The following is an 18,821-nucleotide window of genomic DNA, read 5'->3' as shown; positions in this document are numbered from 1 at the left end:
TTATGATCATATAACTAAATGTCCAACATTTCTATTATGACCCTTATAGTCTTCAGAGATATTTTAACTGATTTGGCTTTTTTTTAATCAATTACTTTATAACCTTTTGATCACCACCTTTTGTATGGTGATGGATAAGCAATAGATGTGTGTTGTAATAGAGATACTGGACACCGACATTTCTTTGTATGGAATGAAAATTTGTTTGTATTTTATATATAATAATTGTAAATTATTGTAAATTAATTATTACAAAAATTATTTTTGGCTGCAGGTAAAATTACCTAAATTAAAAATGGTTTATTTTTGTTGTTGTTGTTTTTTAATGAAATGTTTAAAAAAAAAAAAAGTCAGACTGTGGATCTTTTAAAATAATTGTAAATTATTGTAAATTAATTACTGCAAAAAAATAATTGTAAATTTAATTATTGTAAATAATTTTTGGATGCAGGTTAAATTACCTAAATTAAAAATGGTTTATTTTTATTGTTGTTGTTGTTGTTTTTAATGAAATGTTTTTAAAGTCAGACTGTGGGTATAAAAATAAATGTAAATTAATTTTCAATTACTGTAAATTAATACAAAATACAAAAATAATTTACCTAAATTATAGATGGTTTATTTATTTTTTATAGAAGACTATTCGTCCTTTTTTGTTTTTACTCTGAAACATAAGCGGGTTTTGTACATTGCATTATTCCGGAACTTCTGCACAGTGGAATCTAATAGAGTTTTATTTTGAAGTTGTTCTTATGAACTCGTCACAATCTGTTCGGTGGGCGTGGCTTGTCGGAATGCGCATGCGTGAAAACGACGTCCTTAGAGTGTAGAGTGCTTAGTATAGACATCTTTAGATGAAAATAAACGTTGTTACACGTTTATGAAACTCTTTTGGACCTGAATAGAGAGGGTGTTTGTTTTATTTAACCGCTGCATACTATTAGAGTAAAGGTCTAGAAGGTTCCACAGGGTCAATACCGTCGTTTTAACAGGAACTGTACAGAGATTATACAGACAAGCAAAAAGCATTGACTTCTGTTTTAGCTAATACATGTAAAAAAAAAAACAAAAAAACAACAGACTTATAACCGTGGACATGAGGAGTTTGCCATATTTCTGTCGAGGACCAGTGATTCGGGGATTTGGAAGAGGAAGCAAAGAGCTGGGAATCCCAACAGGTAAAAACAGGAGAGAAAGAAGCCGAACGGTGCTTACGTCAGGCTGCGTCTCAAATAGCTTACGTATGTAGGCGACCTACGTAGGGTTTGTTTCAACGGGTTTATACACCCTACCTAGTGCCCTAGGTGTTCTATTAGGACACTTCGGGCTTCATTGATACTTCCAGTATATTAAATAGCTTTGCTAACACTAACTAGATGTCTAATCTGTGAAGTGAACTTTTTTTTTTCAGTACTTTTATTTAATAAAATATTTTGTTTTAATTGAGTCATGAGTAGAGAAATGTGATAGATTTACCAGGTTAGTTTACTAGCTAGTTTGGCTACCTTGCTTAGGGCTTATGACTAGACTCATACGTTCTATATGAGTCTTAGACTTCTTTTGGCATTTTAACAACATACATATTAATTATTATTATTATTATTATTATTATTATTATTATTATTATTATTATTATTATTGTATACTCAATCACTTCAATAATACTTCCTGTTCGTTTAGCAATAAAAGTGGCTTCTTATTTGCTAAGACCTCCATCAATTTTACACAATTTTGTCCAGCATTTTTTATTTATTTATTTTGTTTATCTGATCATATCTGATCATTATTAAATCATTTCAATTCAAACTGCTCATACAAGGTCTCTGAAAGGTCAAGCCAACATGTTAGAGGTCAGGGGTTAATGGTTGTTCTTGAACGATGAATGGAAATCCATTCAACAAAACGAAGGGACTAAATAAGACATGTCTAGGTTGTAAGACATCCTACAAGCTCTTATAACACTTCTGTATATGTACCACAGCTAACTTCCCAGAATCTGTAGTGGACAGTCTACCTGCTGACATCAGCACTGGTATCTATTATGGCTGGGCACGTGTGGACAACGGAGACGTCCACAAGATGGTGATGAGTATTGGCTGGAACCCCTACTACAAAAACATCAAGAAATCCATGGTGAGGATCAAGACGACTTGATTTGCAAGATTGCATAGACTCGTAGACTACTGTATCTGTAACATGTATCTATAAACAGCATTGGTATTAAAGATATAAGGCCAATGAACAGAAATTCATTACACGTGTATATATAGAGAGAGAGCAATAAATATTTGGAGCATTTTGTTGGATCAATTTGTTTTCTATTCAAAAATCTTGTGTGTTTTTTTCCCTTCAACTCTCTGATGAAACTGTGGCTGAATTGTGACAAATGTAAAATGATAAGTCTAAACTGGCCGGCACACATTTATGTGTATGGTTCTTTAGTTTGTTAAATATTTGACATTTAAGCCTTCTGTATACTATTCCACAAATAAATTGATCAGAACTGATCAGTTTAGGATTTCTGTTCAGCTTTTTTTTTTTATCAAGTGGTCTGGTCAATGAATTAAACATGTTAACTTTTTTTTAGAGCAGTGATTTTACTGTTGTATCAAAAGTGGAAAAAGTTGGATTATTATTTTTATTATTTTATGTGTTTGTTGGAATTGATCATTTGTTTTATGGCAGGAGACACATTTGATCCACAAGTTTAAGGACGATTTCTACGGTCAGATGTTAAGTGTTGTCATGGTGGGCTACATTCGCCCAGAAAAAGGATTCAGCTCAATAGGTAAAAAACAAAAACACAGCCCTGTTTACAGTGATCATGTGTTCACTACAGACAGATGCACACACTGAAATAATAAATATATATATATAACATGATATACTTTTGTTTTGCAGAAGAATTGATCACTGCAATTCACAGTGACATTGAAGAAGCTAAAAGAAATTTGGACCTGCCTGAGCACATAAAACTGAAAGAAGACAATTTTTTTAGGACCTCTATATCCACAACAGCCAATCAGATCTTGAATGGTCGCTAAACGGACCTTGCCGCTTTATCTAGTTTCCCCATACTTCAGTTTTATGGGGGTAAAACTACTGTAACACGCATTATTTTTGTAATATTTCATAATTCAGAAAGGTTATTTTGACCAGTGCAGATTATTTGTTATGGAAGACAAAACCAAATGAAGAAAGAAGAAATGAAGTTAACTCGGTCAGTTCAGATCACCAACAGCTGGTTCAAAGTATACGCTTTAAGACAGAAACTTCCATGACTGAGACATATTTGCTGATGTATGTACTTAAATAGTACAGTTTAATTGCAACAGATGTAACCTAAATTTAAAACGAGTATATATAAAAAAAAATACAAATATTTGATTGGTATTGGTAGATTGTGTTGTATATAATCAAATGAGTGAATATATACATTTCAGTGGTCCAAAACTATAACCCAGAATCCAGAAAGGCTGTGAGTTTTAGGTACAGTGGTGGAATGTATATTATATATTTATTACTGAACTCTTATTATTATTAGGCTGTTAGACTGGTCTCTTGAACTGAAGCCGTTTAACCTAAACCTCAATAGATCAATCACAAGTGAGATTATAAATATTCACTGGCATTAAGTTTTGTGTCCAAGGAAGGCTTATATTCTTATAAACAATATACACTCACTGGGCATTGTATTAGGAACACTATTCTAATACTGTGCATGTCCTTGCTTTGTTTTGAAAACACCTTCAATGTTTGATGTTCTGAGATGCTTTTCTGTTCACCACTTTTGTACAGAGTGGTTATCCAAGTTACTGTAGCTTTTCTGTCCACTCAAATCAGTCTGGCCATTCCCTGTCATCAACAATCTGTTTCTGTCCACAGATCTGCTGCTTACTGGATTTTTTTTTAAATCTTTTTGCACTAGACACTGTTGTGCATGACAAACTGAGGAGATCAGCAGTTATAGAAATAACTCAAACCAACCCATCTGGCACCAACATTCATGACTCAGTCAAAACCACTGAGATCACATTTTTCTCCCATTTTGATGATGGATGATGTGAACATTACCTGCTGATGGCAATGACAGCCCACATATGTATAATTTTATGCCTTGCACTGCTGCTACATGATTGGTTGATTAGACAATTGCATAAATGAGTTCATGTAAAGGTGTTCCTAATAAAGTATATCTTTTATTCTAGTTTGAACCTAATGTGACTTGATATTTTTGTTCTTTCTTTTTTATTAATGATATATTAATAATTTTTTTATATATCTGGTACTTTAATAGGTACTTCTTGGGGCCAATAGTGTGTTTCAATTAACAGAATTGACCTTGAAATTGAGATGACCAAATATTCAGTTTAAATACAGTTATCTCTGCTCACATGTACACCTCTGTAACACAGGCATAAAAAAATTACACTGTCCTGATATTGAGCTGTAAATTTTCTAATTTTTTTTTCATTCCTATTTTTAAATTCCCAAGTATGTATCAATTACAACCCCTATATTTTTGCACTTTCTTTTGCTTCTGAATGAAAATAAATGACAAAACTTATGGTTCATAGTAATATGGATGCTTACCAGTTATTGTGTGGATACTGACAATAGGCTTCCCAAACGAAAGTGTTGTATCGAAGAAGGTTGCTATCTAAGCCCATCTTCCCTGGAGTACCTTGTTTTAAGTCAACGGTAGAGTCATAGTGACGGAGCAAACACAGCGGTTGGAAAATGAACGTTTACATACTATTCCCTATGAGTTCACTTCATTACCTTCATTTGTATTTACACGATTACTTTCCAGATCAGCAAAGAATTTTGCCATGTTGTTCAAAATTGGAAAATACCATAAATTCATAAATACAATTCAGAATTTAATTAGTTCATATAATACAAATGATGTAGGTTGAGAATAACATTCGTTGCTTGTTATCTCCAATTTAATGAGGTAAGGCTACAAATAAAATACACTTTTAGACAGACACATGTGACAGTTTGGTGTGCGTTGATATTTCTCTCTTTGAAAGGGATAAATTCACCTCAGGTCAGAACAGGAAAATAAGGAAACTTTCCAGTATGTGTGGATTTCAGAAATTTTAATCACTGAGAATTTCTTAAAATGATACCCTGTATAGGCCTTTCAGCAGCAGACTGCTACACCCATAGTATAGGAAGGCATGTTACCGTAGGTCATTCATACCAGTGGCTGTCAGACTTTATAACACTGCATTACACTGAAGTTATTGTACAAAATTTTATCATTTTAAATCATTTATAAAATCTGCATTTAAACTGTCTGTGAGCTGCTGTGATAAGTGAATTTCCCCACTGTGGGATCAATAAAGTTATCTTATATTACTGAAACATTTCAGGTTGCTGTTGAAATCAAACAGAAACGGTAGTGATGGACTTCAAATTTCGGCCTTAAAAGGTGTAGAGAAAAGATAAGGGTTAAAGATAAGAGGTAAATCACAAGTGTTTAATAACTCAGATGTTCTTCTGACATCCAACAGATGATGGATTTTATTGTAAAGATTTTGTCTAAATCGAAAATAAATGATAGTGTTTTTTTTTTTTAGAATATAATGAAATATACCTTTTGTAAATCAGTGTGTCAAATTACAATTATAAAGTTAGATTATCCCAGGAGATTCCCTGACCAAATAATTTTATACTGCCACTGGAGTGTTCTACAGTATGTGACATCATATTCATGTTGGGGGAAAAACACAAAAATTAAATTGTAAACAAAACACAAAAGGTGATGGATGTTAAAAATATTTTGATCCATTAATTACACTGTGAAATGTACTCTGATGGACTGGACGATGGTAATTTGATGTTATTATGGATTATCCCTTGTGTATGGATGCTCTTGTATTGTGACACCGACAGAAAAAAAGGTAGTCGACACTACAAGCACTTTGTCAAGTAAGCTCCTGAAGTCTACATTCATGTTAACTTGTCCTTAATTATCGGAACGACTGTGAACAGATTTTCACATACTGGAGATGATAAAGTAAAGACAGCAACAGAATGTTTTAAACAGTACAGGAATGCAATCATACAATTTGGAGGCAATAACAAAATGCTTACAATCGATTGTTCTTCAGACTATCAAAAAATAATTTACACCTCACCTTCGAAGAATGAAAGGGCTTCATTCTCCCGATTATATTAGCAATAAATAATCTCCTGTCAGTCAGCAAATTTAGAAAGTGCTACAGACATACTGTATTAAGAGTTACAGACTCTTATACACTTCATTTTACAGCATAAATTGAGTAATCATACTCCATCTCCATCCCCATGTCCATGTCCTCTTCTTCCTGGTCTAAAAGGCCATACTTAAATTTATGATACACCACACCATCCTGCCCCATGTACACAATCTCGTCCTCGTCCTCGTCTTCATCTTCATCCTTATCACAGTACTCACCCTTAATGCTGTCAGGGAGGGTGGCCGTGGTAAAGGCAGGCTCTTTATCCAGCTTGGTGTAGCCGTTTGATTTCACAGCACGTAAGGATGGCAGTTTTGGACGGTAGTGCATGAAGAGGAAACCCACTACGCCTATGCCTATCAGCAGGAATATTGTAGTTACAGTAATGAGGCCAGAGTTGCCTGCAGGTACTTCCCCTTTGCTGCGAAAATTAAAGTTGAACCCGGGCACACATTCATCAAAGGAAGCTGTAAGCACATTTTAACAGAATTACTGCTATAATTCATGACACCAATAAAAAAGGCATTGCTACATGGCCTAATTGTTGTACACACATTTAACTAAACTTCAGCATGAAATTTATATATACATATTTATACATATATATGTATATGTATGTATATACATACATAAATTTATTTAACGAGCACAGATCTTTTTTCCACAGAATGTTTTGATATGTTATAATCGTTACTGCAACATGAGTACTAATGCAATACTAGTACTAATGATAAACTGGGAAATGGAAGCCTTTAATATCGCTACATATACATTACAGCACAGTGGAATACTTTTCTTTGCATATCTTTACTGAGGAGTTTGGGGCCGACGCACAGGGGCAGCTATGATACAGCACCCCTGGAGCAGGGAGGGTTAAGGGGCCTTGCTCAATAGCCAAAAAGAGGCAGCTTGACAGTGCTGGAGCTCTGGCCTACAATACTAATATCTCAGAAGCCTGTAATACACAAACAAGTGCTTCAACAAAATGAAATGTTATTAGCACTAAACAGAAGATTTTACCGTCATGGCACTGGCAGCACTCCCATGGCAGTGGGGACGAGTCCATGTGATTTTCTTTTCCACAGCAAGCTAAACACCTTCTATCCTCTGAGAGACGATGTGCAGCATAGCAACTGGTGCAGTTGAACAGGCCTTCCCCTTTACACTCTAAGCATGATGGGTCACATGGTACGCACTTAACCTCTGGGCTCTGTGTGTGACAAGAAGACATTTAGAATTTAGAAGTGAATGGACAACACATTACCAGGCACCTATTATATCAGGTGGTCAACCTTTCCGAACGGTGTACAGTATAACTTGAATACTAAGTAAGCTGCTAAGTTTGAATACTGTCAGTAAATGAATCCCTGCTACACCTACATGGTAGGTGTAAAGGATCGTGTACCTAATAATCTGACCACGCCTATCAAAATGAATGATTTATCACCATTTACGTAGACTCATTCATCACCTGATGCACCACAGCACTGGTTATTAGTGAAGACACAGGTTGTGTTACCGTAGATATTGCGTACTCTCCGGCAAGACACTCGGATGAGCAGATTCCTCCAAACTTTCGAAAGCCTTCATAGCAGGATGTGCAGTATAAAGGTCCTTCTTCTACAAAACAGATAAAATGCAAGCAATGATCATATTAAAATTCGAATCAAATAGGATGTAAAATAAAACTGAACTGGTGTTTCTTTTATTTTGAATAGGCATTCCTTTATATAATCTAGCCTCGGTGGGAAAATAGGGATGTAGCCTAGTGGTTAAGGTGTTGGCCTAACAAATCGGAAGGTTGTGAGTTCCATTCCTACATCCACCAAGCTGCCACTGCTGGGCCCCTGAGCAAGGCCCTTAACCCTCAATTGCTCAGTTGTATAAAAAATGAGATAAAATGTAAGTCGCTCTGGATAACGGAGTCTGCTAAATGCTGTAAATGTAAAATGATCATTTAATATTGTAGTATACTTACTTTCGCAGGTTTTGCAGGATGAGTGACATCTCTGACATACTTTCGTCCAACTGTCAGCAAAGTGGCTGGACGGGCACACATGCACGCAAATCCCTTCGTGTTTTAATAGGAAGTAACCGTCTCTACAGCCTAGGCAGTCTGTTTTGCCACTGCCTGAACACTCCACACATGACGGGTCACAGCGCTCACATGTCCCACTGGTATCATTGCCATAGAAGCTAAAGAAATGTGCACCACTATTATCGATTTGCATTTAATTATGTTACAATTTCTGATGTAGTAATTAAGACAAAGCTTCTGTGAATTGAAGGTTACTTTAAGGCCCCAATTTATTTTCCCAGATAATATAAATCTAAAATTCAAGCAATCGTTCAGTGTTAAAAAGCTGAACTTCCTGTACTCATAATAAAAGAGATTATAATATAACCAAACCTGCAGAATCATTAGACAAGAATGTCCCACTAACATAATACTGTTAACACTCATTTACGGTAAGTAAACTCTCCTGAAGTTACAAGCTGGACTTTTGGTTAGGGACTTTGAATATTATGACTCTCAAAGATAAGTTCATTTGAATTTGTTCAGACTGTGTAGTGACTGTGTATCTTATCTTATAGGGACTCACGGACATGTTGTATGTCAAGTTCTGCCATTAACTAAGAAATGTTATGAAGTTCCAAAATACTGTAATTAAAAGATAACTAGTTGTTAAATATTTATATATAAAGATTACATGGTGTCAATAATGTGAGAAACTATTTTGTTCTTCCTGTTTGCATCTGGTTAATGAACACAGGAAACTGATGAGCCCAAACCTTTCGTAGGAAAAAAGTGAGAATATACATTCACGGGTTTGTTTTCCTCTCACAACATACAGTAGTTCACAAAAGCTACTTTAGTGCTAGCTCCCCTTTGTGAGTAATCTATGGCCTGCTAAGCTAAAATGTAATCACATCTGAACTTCCATTCTTTTAAAAACTAAAAGGTATGACTATTGTCGGTTGACCTGCTTTACTTTATGAAATCTTAGATTATTTAAATATATTATATTAAAGTTCTATCATAAATAAATAAATACATAAATAAACAAAAACAAACAAACAAATACTGTAAATAGGTTAAAAAAAAACTGGATATTGTGTTCGTCAAAAAACAAGACTTTTCTTAGTTTTGGTTAGTTGTTTTTTTTTTTTTTTTTTTTTGACACGGCTGTTATTTGGAAATACTTCCTGTATTTAGAGCCAATGCACATGACTTGGTTTATGCAGCACAAAACATGGACAGATAAGCCAGGAGTCATGGTTTGATGAGACATTCTTCCTACATTAAGTGCTAACAAACTCATATGGCAGCATTTAATAATTCACTTTTTAACTATTCACTATTTAAAAAGTGTGTAAATATATATATATAGTGTTAGGTGTTCTGTAATTTATCCCAGCTTGTCAGAGTTGAGAGCCACATATTTATTGTTTGAGTGTGTGGTGCCCTCTAGTGATGGTATGACAAAGTCATGATGACAATGCAGAATGGGACACTATCCTCTTTGTAACTGTAAGGCTATCCTGTCTGTTCGTTTCATCCAACCTTAGCAAAGATATTGTTATCCTTTAATTACAAAAGAAACATTCCCGACATGAATGCGCACCTGGAAGGACATTTTTGCCGACAGAAGTTTTCCAATCGGAAGAGGCCTGCTTTGCATCTGAGGCACTCGTTACTGTGATGCCCATGGCACGATGCACACGTCACATGGCACTTAACACACTCTTGCTCCTTCGTGTCACCGTAGTAACCATCCGGGCACATGGAAACACACGTGTGATCTGTTTGGAGGGACAATAATATTTGCTTCACTTTTATTTTTGGCTTTTTATTAATAAAACCTAGTCCACCCTAGTCACACACTCTCCGACCGTAATCTCACACACCCTCCACCATAGTTACACTCTCCTCCACCCTAATCACACACTCTCCTCCACCCTAATCACACATTCTCTTCCACTCTAATCACACAGTGACACAAAGGAGCAATAGTGTGTTAAGTGCCATGTGACGTGTGCATTGTGCTGAGGCACTTATGAGTGTGATGCCCATGGTACAATGCACTCGTCACATGGCACTTAACAGACTCTCGCTCCTTCCTGTCACCTTAGTAACCATCCGGGAACATGGAGACACATGTGATGTGTATGGAGTGACAATAATATTTGCCTCACTTTTATTTTTGGCCTTTTTTAAATAATGTACATGACATAAACTTATTGACATATGTATTCCTCTATTTTGAATAAGATGGTGATTATTGTGTTCATACAGTTTATACATAATGCTATTTTACTCTTTTTTCTAACAAGTTAAAACGGTATGAAAGAGCAGCTGGAAGAAGAGTCAGGAACTTACTGTGCAGGTAATCGCCAGGGCGACAGCTGAGGCACAGATGTTCGCCTGCGCCCGAACAGTGTAGACAGCTTTCGTGGCACGGTTTGCACTGCCCATCTTTATCCGCATATGTGTTTTGAGAGCAGCTGCTATAGAACTCACAATGGCCGTTAAAATATTTCCTCATGTTGGGCCTACAGCTGAGGCATGAGGAAGGGTGAGGGCCAGAACAGGTCTGGCAGGACCTATCACAGTCTGGAAAACAAACACGCACCACCCAGGTAGTATTAATCTAATTAATCACAATCTGATTCCTTACATTCCTGTACATTGATAGATACCAGCAAAAAAACACGTCAAAAATGAAAAGTCATGGAGGATTATGTTTAAAAAAAAAACAGGTAAATTATCACCACCAAAGGAATCTTTAGGAGTTTAAACTTTTCTCTTTTCGTTTAATCCCGTATGTGTGTTGTATGCAATTTTTCAGTCCCTCCAGTCAATTTCCCACCACGAATATATAAAATTTGTTTTAAATAGAAACCATCCTAATGCACATTGTTAAATGATGATCCATGAGCCATGAAAGCAGGCTGTATTTTCGTGGGCTAAATTCCAGTTTTAGTTGAAATCATATTTAGTCCGTCTGTACACCATATGGAACAGTGTTTTGAAGGGAAAGCACTGTTCATATAACACTATTTGGTGCTCCTCATAACTAGCCTTTCATCTATACATGGAAACAAAGAGAAAGAACAATGCAAGAGTTTTTCCATGTGTTAAAAACCATTGTGGTGCTGGTCAATGGATGCATCCCAATAGTATAAATACCAAAAGAATTTAAATATAAAGTAAGTTTGAGTTATTTGACTTCCAAATGCAAGATGTCGCCAAAATACAGATACATCCAGACAGAATCAACCAATCTGTCATTAGACCCGAACATGATATAAACAACAAATGTCGGAAAAGACAAAACATGCCAGCAATATACAGATCTAGACTGACTAAAGTAGTTAGAGAATAAAGAAGGAGAAACCCTGATATATGGTAGTGAAAACCATATGAATCGTTTCAGGCTGTAAGGTTTAGGCTGTCCAACATCTGCGCAGCATCTGGTTGTGCAATGTCTAACTTTTGTTTATACAGTGGCAGCTTTGGCTGATGTTGTTCGGTTTCCATATTCTGTTATGATTCATTTAATTATGAAAAATTAGGTGAGCTTAGAATAAGGTCTTTTGAGAAATCAGCATACATGAGAATTACATTCGATTCATTTTCTTTTCAATTACAAACATACCACGACATTCAGTCTTGTCTTTGTATGTAAACGATGGACAGGTAGACAGACACGCTCCATTGTAGCGGACGTCTGTAGGATTCCAGCATGATATGCAGTCATCTGCATTAGGTCCATCACAGGTTCTACAGACTTTATGACAACGCTCACATTTCTTTTCTTGCAAATTTGGAAAGTACTCTTTGGGACAATCATCCAAGCACATACCTTCATAAAGAAAATAGTACTGCTTACATTCTGAAAGAGAGAAGACAAAACAATGAAGAATAAAGAATCCCAACATTGAAGAATCCCATTTTAACTAAGCTGCTAACTTTGCTTTAATAAATACACAAAAATCTAAATAACTTATTTTAATATTTATATTTTTATGTAAATTTCGATTTGTATTTCTTGACCCTGTTTAAAGGTGTCTTTTAAAATTCTTTAGAATATAATGAACCCTCTCCTTAAACATAATGTTCTACATATTGTAGGATTAAATGTATTGTATCTTTTAAATTTACCACTACAACGGCCTTTTATGTCACACTGGATGCAGCTGTTAGGACACTGCTCGCACACATTGCCTTTGACATAGTAGCCCTCAGGGCAGTGGACCACACAGGTGTGTTTATGAAGCAGGTACTCTTGCTCGCAGCTCAGACAATAACCAGGTTCCTTTTCACACGAAGCACATCGTTCAGCACAGCTAAGGCAATCACCGCCTTCAGAGTAACCCCTGTGGAGAGGCATACAAAGTCTGGGTCTTGCCTAGTTGTACACATTATTGTCCACTATATTATACACTGTTTGCATATTATTATTCACTGTACATGAACGAAGTAGCAAACAACAGAGAAATAAGTAGGAGTAAAAAACTATGCACACTTTGTACACTTGGCAACGCATAAGCCGTTCTGTAGAAAGAGGCCGCTTCTACACTTGAGGCAGTGTTGGGCTTCATTGCATTTGACACAGCCTTTCAGGCACTCCTCACAGTGCCCGCTCGTCTTGTTCCCAAAAGTACCCGCGGGGCAAGACGATTCACACATATGACTGCTTGCAACCAAAAACATACCTATGGATATATATATAGATATAGATAAATAGGGGAGTATATATAAATACATACACACACACACATACATACACAAATTTTATATTTATATACTGCATATATATATGGGTGTGTGTGTGAGTGTGTGTAGGAAAGGTGAAAACATTGGACAATCAGCAAACTCACCATCCATGCAGATATTGCACTCCTCAGCGTTCGGTCCCCAACACAGCTTACAGGTAAGGTGACACTGTTCACATTCCCCATTTTCTATACATCACACGCACACATGTGCACACACACACAGCGATAGAGAGGAGACAGGAGGCACTCGTGCAGCAAGCGGTAATTTTAAGATGAACCAAATGTATGATTACTGTCTTCAAGATGAGGCACATTATAAGTAGATGCTAATTATAGCAGCCAGGGATTTGTAAAAAAAAAAAATAAGTTGCTCATTTGGTTCCTACAGTACCGTGACATTTGGCTTAATAATATATTTATAAATATTGATCCGGATCAGATTAACCATGTTTTCCATATTCCCCTGGTTCCTAGAAGTAACTAAAAAGTCTTAAAAATATTTCAAAACCTTCAAAAGATGATTTATATTGGGTTTAATTAAGGTATTACCTTACCATTGAGAAAGTGTAAGGGTTCACACTGGACTGCTGTATTCATGCTGACACACTGCCCATCCTTCAACTGCATGTCATCCTCACAAGAGTCGCAGTCGTTATAGTACGGGCCACCACATGTACGACATTCATGGTGACATGGCTCACACTCATGTGTTGTGTCAGGATAAAAACCTTCTTTACAGTTCTTCACACACGTTCCTTCTAGATGTGAACAAGATATGCTCTCGGGTAAACTCGGGTAAATTAAGTCGTTCTTAATTTAGAAAAAGTCATGATTATCATTGTGTGTACAAATGTAGGTATAATTATTTCAAATGTAGTACTGCATGCTATTTCTTCAGAATTCTGACAGTGGAAAGAGGACTGACTGCAAAAATGTAGCACCCTGCAATATAGCACTACTTTCTCACAGCTGCAATTTAGTGGAGAGAAGGTGTGATGGGCTGGTAGCAGCATGTCTGTCTGTCCTCACCTACCATCCACATAAACCTCTATTCTTCTGCCCTTAGGCACCACACACACACCTCATCATGAATAGTTCATCCATGAACTATTTGCATCATAATTTATATAATTAACATGTGATCTTCAGTTGTATAACTTTTTTAAAAAAAGTAAATTCTTAACTGAAGTTTTTGGTTTAAACTTTCATTAACCAATATGATGGTTTATGTTTACTTTGGTTAATAGTTTCCTACATTACCCATAATGCTGTCTTTCTGCCTACTGGGATTTAGACATTCTCTGTCACCTTCCCTCGTCTCTTAAAGTGTACACTCTGTCCAAAGCTTCACCTTTCATGCTAATGGCAGCATCAACGTCTTTCTATTTCTCATCTCACAGATCATTAACTCGCTGAGCCGAGTCTCTGGCATAACACAGTATAACGGTGTCATATATCTGTATTCTATCCTGGGATCAATGTTTGGAGTTTCTTTCCACAAATTCTACATGACCAAGATAAGACGTTCTTGTTCTAAGGCAGTAGATGCAAAACCTAACAATTATTCTTTATATATGAGATCACTATTTTGTTCTCCTGCTATTCATGAAAATAATAAAAATACAACACCAACTAACAGATTATGACCAGAATATTCTTGGGCACCTGAGAGGAAGAAGTCATCTTCGCAGAGGTAACACTGGGAGTCATCACAGTTGACACAGTAATCATCACAAGGCATGCACACCATATCGGTGACATCTCCATAGGTTTTCCCAGGACACATCTTATGGCAATTTGCCCTCAATCTAGAAAAGTAAGTAAATAAATAAATAAACTTTAAAGGTATTGAGCCTCTTTTTTTTTTAAATGGCTTGTTTTAGATTGGCAAGACTTGCCTGTAATATCCATGCAGACAGGATATGCACTGTGCTGGATTTTCTGACAAAAGAGAAGAAAATTATTAGTCAGATAACCAATAACATTTTAAATGATTATTAACTTCAGAAATAATTTCATAATTTCATCACTAATAGATAGAACAAAAAATAGCTAGACATTACGAATCAATCCAGATCTGTCATATTCCATACCTGATGTTTAAATGGTTCCCTACAGATAAAATAAATAAACTAGACAGGTAGTTGTCTTGTTCTTTGTGTACCAACAGGGGGCAAGCAAACATTGGCCTGCATTGGAGATGAGCTATGATCCATTTACTCATCGGTTAATTCAATCAGACTGTTGTGAAGGAACTCTGCTTCAGGCCTGCAACATTGTGAAATCCAAACTGCGCAAATATTCCCTACATTCAAGTGCTTGGCCAATACATAGTTTATCTAATTGAAGAAAGAATGCGAGGCGCCAAGGAAATTGTAGGCCTTTAGGGCATATAGATTGTTCGGAGTCCGTCGTGACATGGTTGGATGATTTGTTTAAAGCGTGTTTGCTCATACAGCATTAACAAGGACAACAATGCATGACAAGCTGATATGCCAGTCAACATTTAATACCTGCTGCCGCTTCCAAATTTTATTCCCTGCTAGGCCAGTTAATAGGAATAGTAGTGTTTCTTTTTTTCAGCAGTCTAATAAAACCGTTTTGGACAGAGAAGCACCAGCTGAGCCTAGATCAGTTTTGACAAACTCATACACCTCCCTCCCCTTTTTTTGCCCCAGGACCAAGAGGGGAAATGAGAAACTCAAGGAGCACTTCTTATCAGCCACACTTTAATCTGATCCAGTTGGCCCGTATGTGATTACACACTTATCTCAGCAGAAACCAGTGTGCATCTAGCACTTTGATGACCCACATGTGACATGGTGTGACATCGTTTCATCTTTGCCATCAATACAGTTCAAAATATAAATGGATGAAAAGAGTAATTAAGAAATGCAGTAAGATATGTGCTTCATCTTCCAATGTCACACACATGCGCGAGCACACACACACACCAGAAACTGCTTTCTTGGGCATGAATATATTTGTGTTCTGGGTCAGATCAGTAATGCTCAGTGTGACTAAAATAGGCCCATTGACATGTGCTGTACCAGGTACAAATCGGTAAAAAGTTTTAGTAGGATTCATTTTTTTATTACACTGTTCCTAATTTGTGCAACTTTTTCCTCTCTCTCCAGAATTCAACATACTAGTTGATCATCTCCTTAAAATATCAGACTTATGCTTAACTCTGTATGGGGAAAGATGCATCTGCATTATGCAATGAAGCCTTGCATTTGTCACCATAAATAGATTATCTTGAGAAAACTGAAAAATAATATTGCAATACCCACCACTGAGGCACTTCTGACAGCCTTCTTCACAAGTAACACAATTCTCATGATCTGTATCAGCCACTTCACCTATACACAGCATACAATGAGGTTATGTGAATATCCTACAAGATGAACTGAAATATACAATACATCATACACCACACTGTTTCCAATATATATTATATAAATCTTCGAAATATTTTATATATATCCTTCTTTAATTTAGCATATTCCTAAAACAAACTGTTAGCTCAGTTTAAATTCGTCATAATCGCTTGCTCGGAAGGCTAGCAGTAATCTCAAAGTTACCTATAATAAGTGAGGTACTGTTTCTGTCTCATTGTAACAAGCACTATAAAATAGAATATATGTGAGGATTCATGTCTGTATGATCATCACCATGTATCAAAGGATTGTGTGGAAAAAAGATTAAAAGGAGGGAACATTCGTGTAGGCATGTGTGCAGAAGACAGTGTATAGTGACGTCTGGCTAAATCCTCAGGCCACGGCAGAGGATCTGTTTATACATGCCTGCCACTAATGATAAGAATTTGAGTTCTTCCACTGTCTGTCTCACTTTTGTTCAGTATAACAGTCAAACTCTTTCCATATCTCCCTCTCAACGTGTTAAGCAGATCTGATTAGATCAACTACCGTGCATGTTGTGACCAGCTGAGACAAATTCAGTACTGATTCAAGCTGATATGATGCGATGGAAAGAAGGGTGTGAAATGAGAGTCTTAAAATTCTTGCCCTGAACAAAAAAACTTGCTAATAGACTCCTACTGATTTACATTTTTTAGAATTAAAAGATTGTGCCTGACTTTATTTACAAAGAAGTTTTTGTTATAGATGGTTTTTTACATGACAAAATATACAAAAAAATTACTGCACATATATACATATAGTATACACACATATACACATATTAACGTATGAAGGTTACTGAGGGAAAAATCACTGTTTTTTCTGCAATTGCCTGGATTTATTTGCTTAATATTTACCATTACATTTAGTTTGATAATATTCGCACTTGGTTAAGAGGATGTAGAAGAGGAAAACTATACTGAGTAAAAGAAACAGAAATGTCTAGTAAAAAAAAGCAAGAAACTGACCGTCTATGCACGCGAGCTTGGTGCACGCGCCGTTTTTACTGTAAAACGGCGAGGCGCAGTGAACGCAGTGCGTAGCGTTCGTGCAGAGCCTGCAGTTCTGTCCGCATGGCTCGCACGTGCTTTTCATGGAGTGGTAGTGTGACTGTGGGCAGCTTTCCACACACTCATTCTCGAACAGGTAGCGTTCCACTCCAAACATGTCTGTAAACAATTACAAACAAATAAAATAGTTATGTTTGAAACAGCAGAGTAAAGATGTTTAATGGATTTTTTTTTCTGTTCCGTGTTTCAGAGCCACCATCGAATGCAGCTAGCATGTTAGCCAATTCCTGAAGTAAATCAACTATACACAGTGCTAAGCTAATTCCTGAGCTAAATTAGCTATACACATTGCTGAAGTAATTCCTGAGATAAATTAACTATACACATTCCTGAAGGAATTCCTGAGGTAAATTAGCTATACACATTTCTGAAGGAATTCCTGAGGTAAATTAGCGATCACATTGCTTCGGTAATTCCTGAGGTACGTTAGCTATACACATTGCTATGGTAATTCCTGAGGTAAATTAGCTATACAAATTGCTGGAGAAATTCCTGAGGTAAATTATCTGTAAACATTGCTAAGGTAATTCCTGAGGTAAATTAGCTATACACATTGCTATGGTAATTCCTGAGATAAATTAGCTATACACATTGAGATATATATATATATATATATATATATATCGTGCCCAGATAATCTATGTAAATGTTTCTTTGCTAAATGAGAAGTTGATAGCTAACTAGCTAAGTTCAAGCTTAGCTATTTCTTTAATGTCTTATTATATCTGTCCTGTTCAACCCTAGGACTTTTTATAGTCTCTTGCTTAAAAGCTAAAACGAGTATGCAGTATCTCAAAAACTAGAAGGATGTTTGAAAAATTCTGGTACTTAGAATCCTTCAAATACACCCTGTAGTTTTTGAGACTTGGTGGTTAATAAAAAAAAAAAGTGGTCAAAGTGCTTATCCTTATACCAGTTTTGTTGCATGCGCAATTTTACACATTTTTCCTGACTGTTCATTTAGACGCTTGGTGTTGGAATTGTGTTTTATTTATAATTGTGTATATTAATTTATTTTACATTATAGAAAAATTACATTTTTGGTTTTTGAAATTATAAAGATTTTAAGCAAAGTATAAAAGGTAGGTATGTTCTGGTTATTACTCACTGTCCACTTTATTAAGAACCTGTCCACGCTATAATCAGCTCAAATAACAGCAGACCTAACAGGCTCTAGAATTTAAATGGAATCGTGCATAAATAAATAATTAAAAAAAAATTTTTAAAAATCAAAGATCGGAAACACTTTATGAGAGACAACAGAGGAGAATGGCCAAACTAGTTAGAGATTCAAAAACACCCCAATAATCACTCAA

The 18,821-nt window shown here is 36.1% G+C and overlaps 2 protein-coding genes across 3 annotated transcripts in view; one reads left to right on the top strand and one right to left on the bottom strand.

The window, feature by feature from the left end:
* The first annotated feature begins 773 nt into the window (after nt 1-773).
* Nucleotides 774-4,214, top strand: rfk (riboflavin kinase). 2 transcript variants are annotated; one of them, XR_003443890.2, is made up of 5 exons: nt 774-1,178; nt 1,982-2,133; nt 2,686-2,788; nt 2,902-3,220; nt 3,886-4,214. XR_003443890.2 is itself a non-coding variant. In XM_027167471.2 (4 exons), exons 1-4 carry the CDS (start codon nt 1,097-1,099, stop codon nt 3,042-3,044), a joined length of 480 nt encoding a protein of 159 aa, XP_027023272.1. In that variant the 5' UTR covers nt 774-1,096; the 3' UTR covers nt 3,045-4,214. The 2 variants fall into 2 exon arrangements, 1 of the variants encoding a protein (XP_027023272.1); XM_027167471.2 differs by having other exon boundaries at nt 2,902-4,214.
* Nucleotides 4,215-4,870: 656 nt separating this feature from the next.
* Nucleotides 4,871-18,821, bottom strand: part of pcsk5b (proprotein convertase subtilisin/kexin type 5b) — a 37,707-nt gene continuing 23,756 nt past the window's right edge. Inside the window, exons 23-37 of the mRNA XM_027166987.2 lie at nt 17,404-17,604; nt 16,307-16,375; nt 14,912-14,954; nt 14,679-14,821; nt 13,568-13,771; nt 13,116-13,199; nt 12,761-12,950; nt 12,397-12,611; nt 11,891-12,127; nt 10,612-10,845; nt 9,857-10,034; nt 8,209-8,426; nt 7,750-7,850; nt 7,251-7,440; nt 4,871-6,697 (exon numbers count right to left, since the gene is read on the bottom strand). Coding sequence (XP_027022788.1) covers nt 6,273-6,697; nt 7,251-7,440; nt 7,750-7,850; nt 8,209-8,426; nt 9,857-10,034; nt 10,612-10,845; nt 11,891-12,127; nt 12,397-12,611; nt 12,761-12,950; nt 13,116-13,199; nt 13,568-13,771; nt 14,679-14,821; nt 14,912-14,954; nt 16,307-16,375; nt 17,404-17,604 — 2,732 coding nt within the window. The 3' untranslated portion in view covers nt 4,871-6,272. The remainder of the gene's footprint in view (nt 6,698-7,250; nt 7,441-7,749; nt 7,851-8,208; nt 8,427-9,856; nt 10,035-10,611; nt 10,846-11,890; nt 12,128-12,396; nt 12,612-12,760; nt 12,951-13,115; nt 13,200-13,567; nt 13,772-14,678; nt 14,822-14,911; nt 14,955-16,306; nt 16,376-17,403; nt 17,605-18,821) is intronic.

Source organism: Tachysurus fulvidraco, chromosome 14, assembly GCF_022655615.1.
Source record: "Tachysurus fulvidraco isolate hzauxx_2018 chromosome 14, HZAU_PFXX_2.0, whole genome shotgun sequence".
NCBI classification, from domain to species: domain Eukaryota; kingdom Metazoa; phylum Chordata; class Actinopteri; order Siluriformes; family Bagridae; genus Tachysurus; species Tachysurus fulvidraco.
This window is presented reverse-complemented; position numbering and strand designations above follow the sequence as displayed.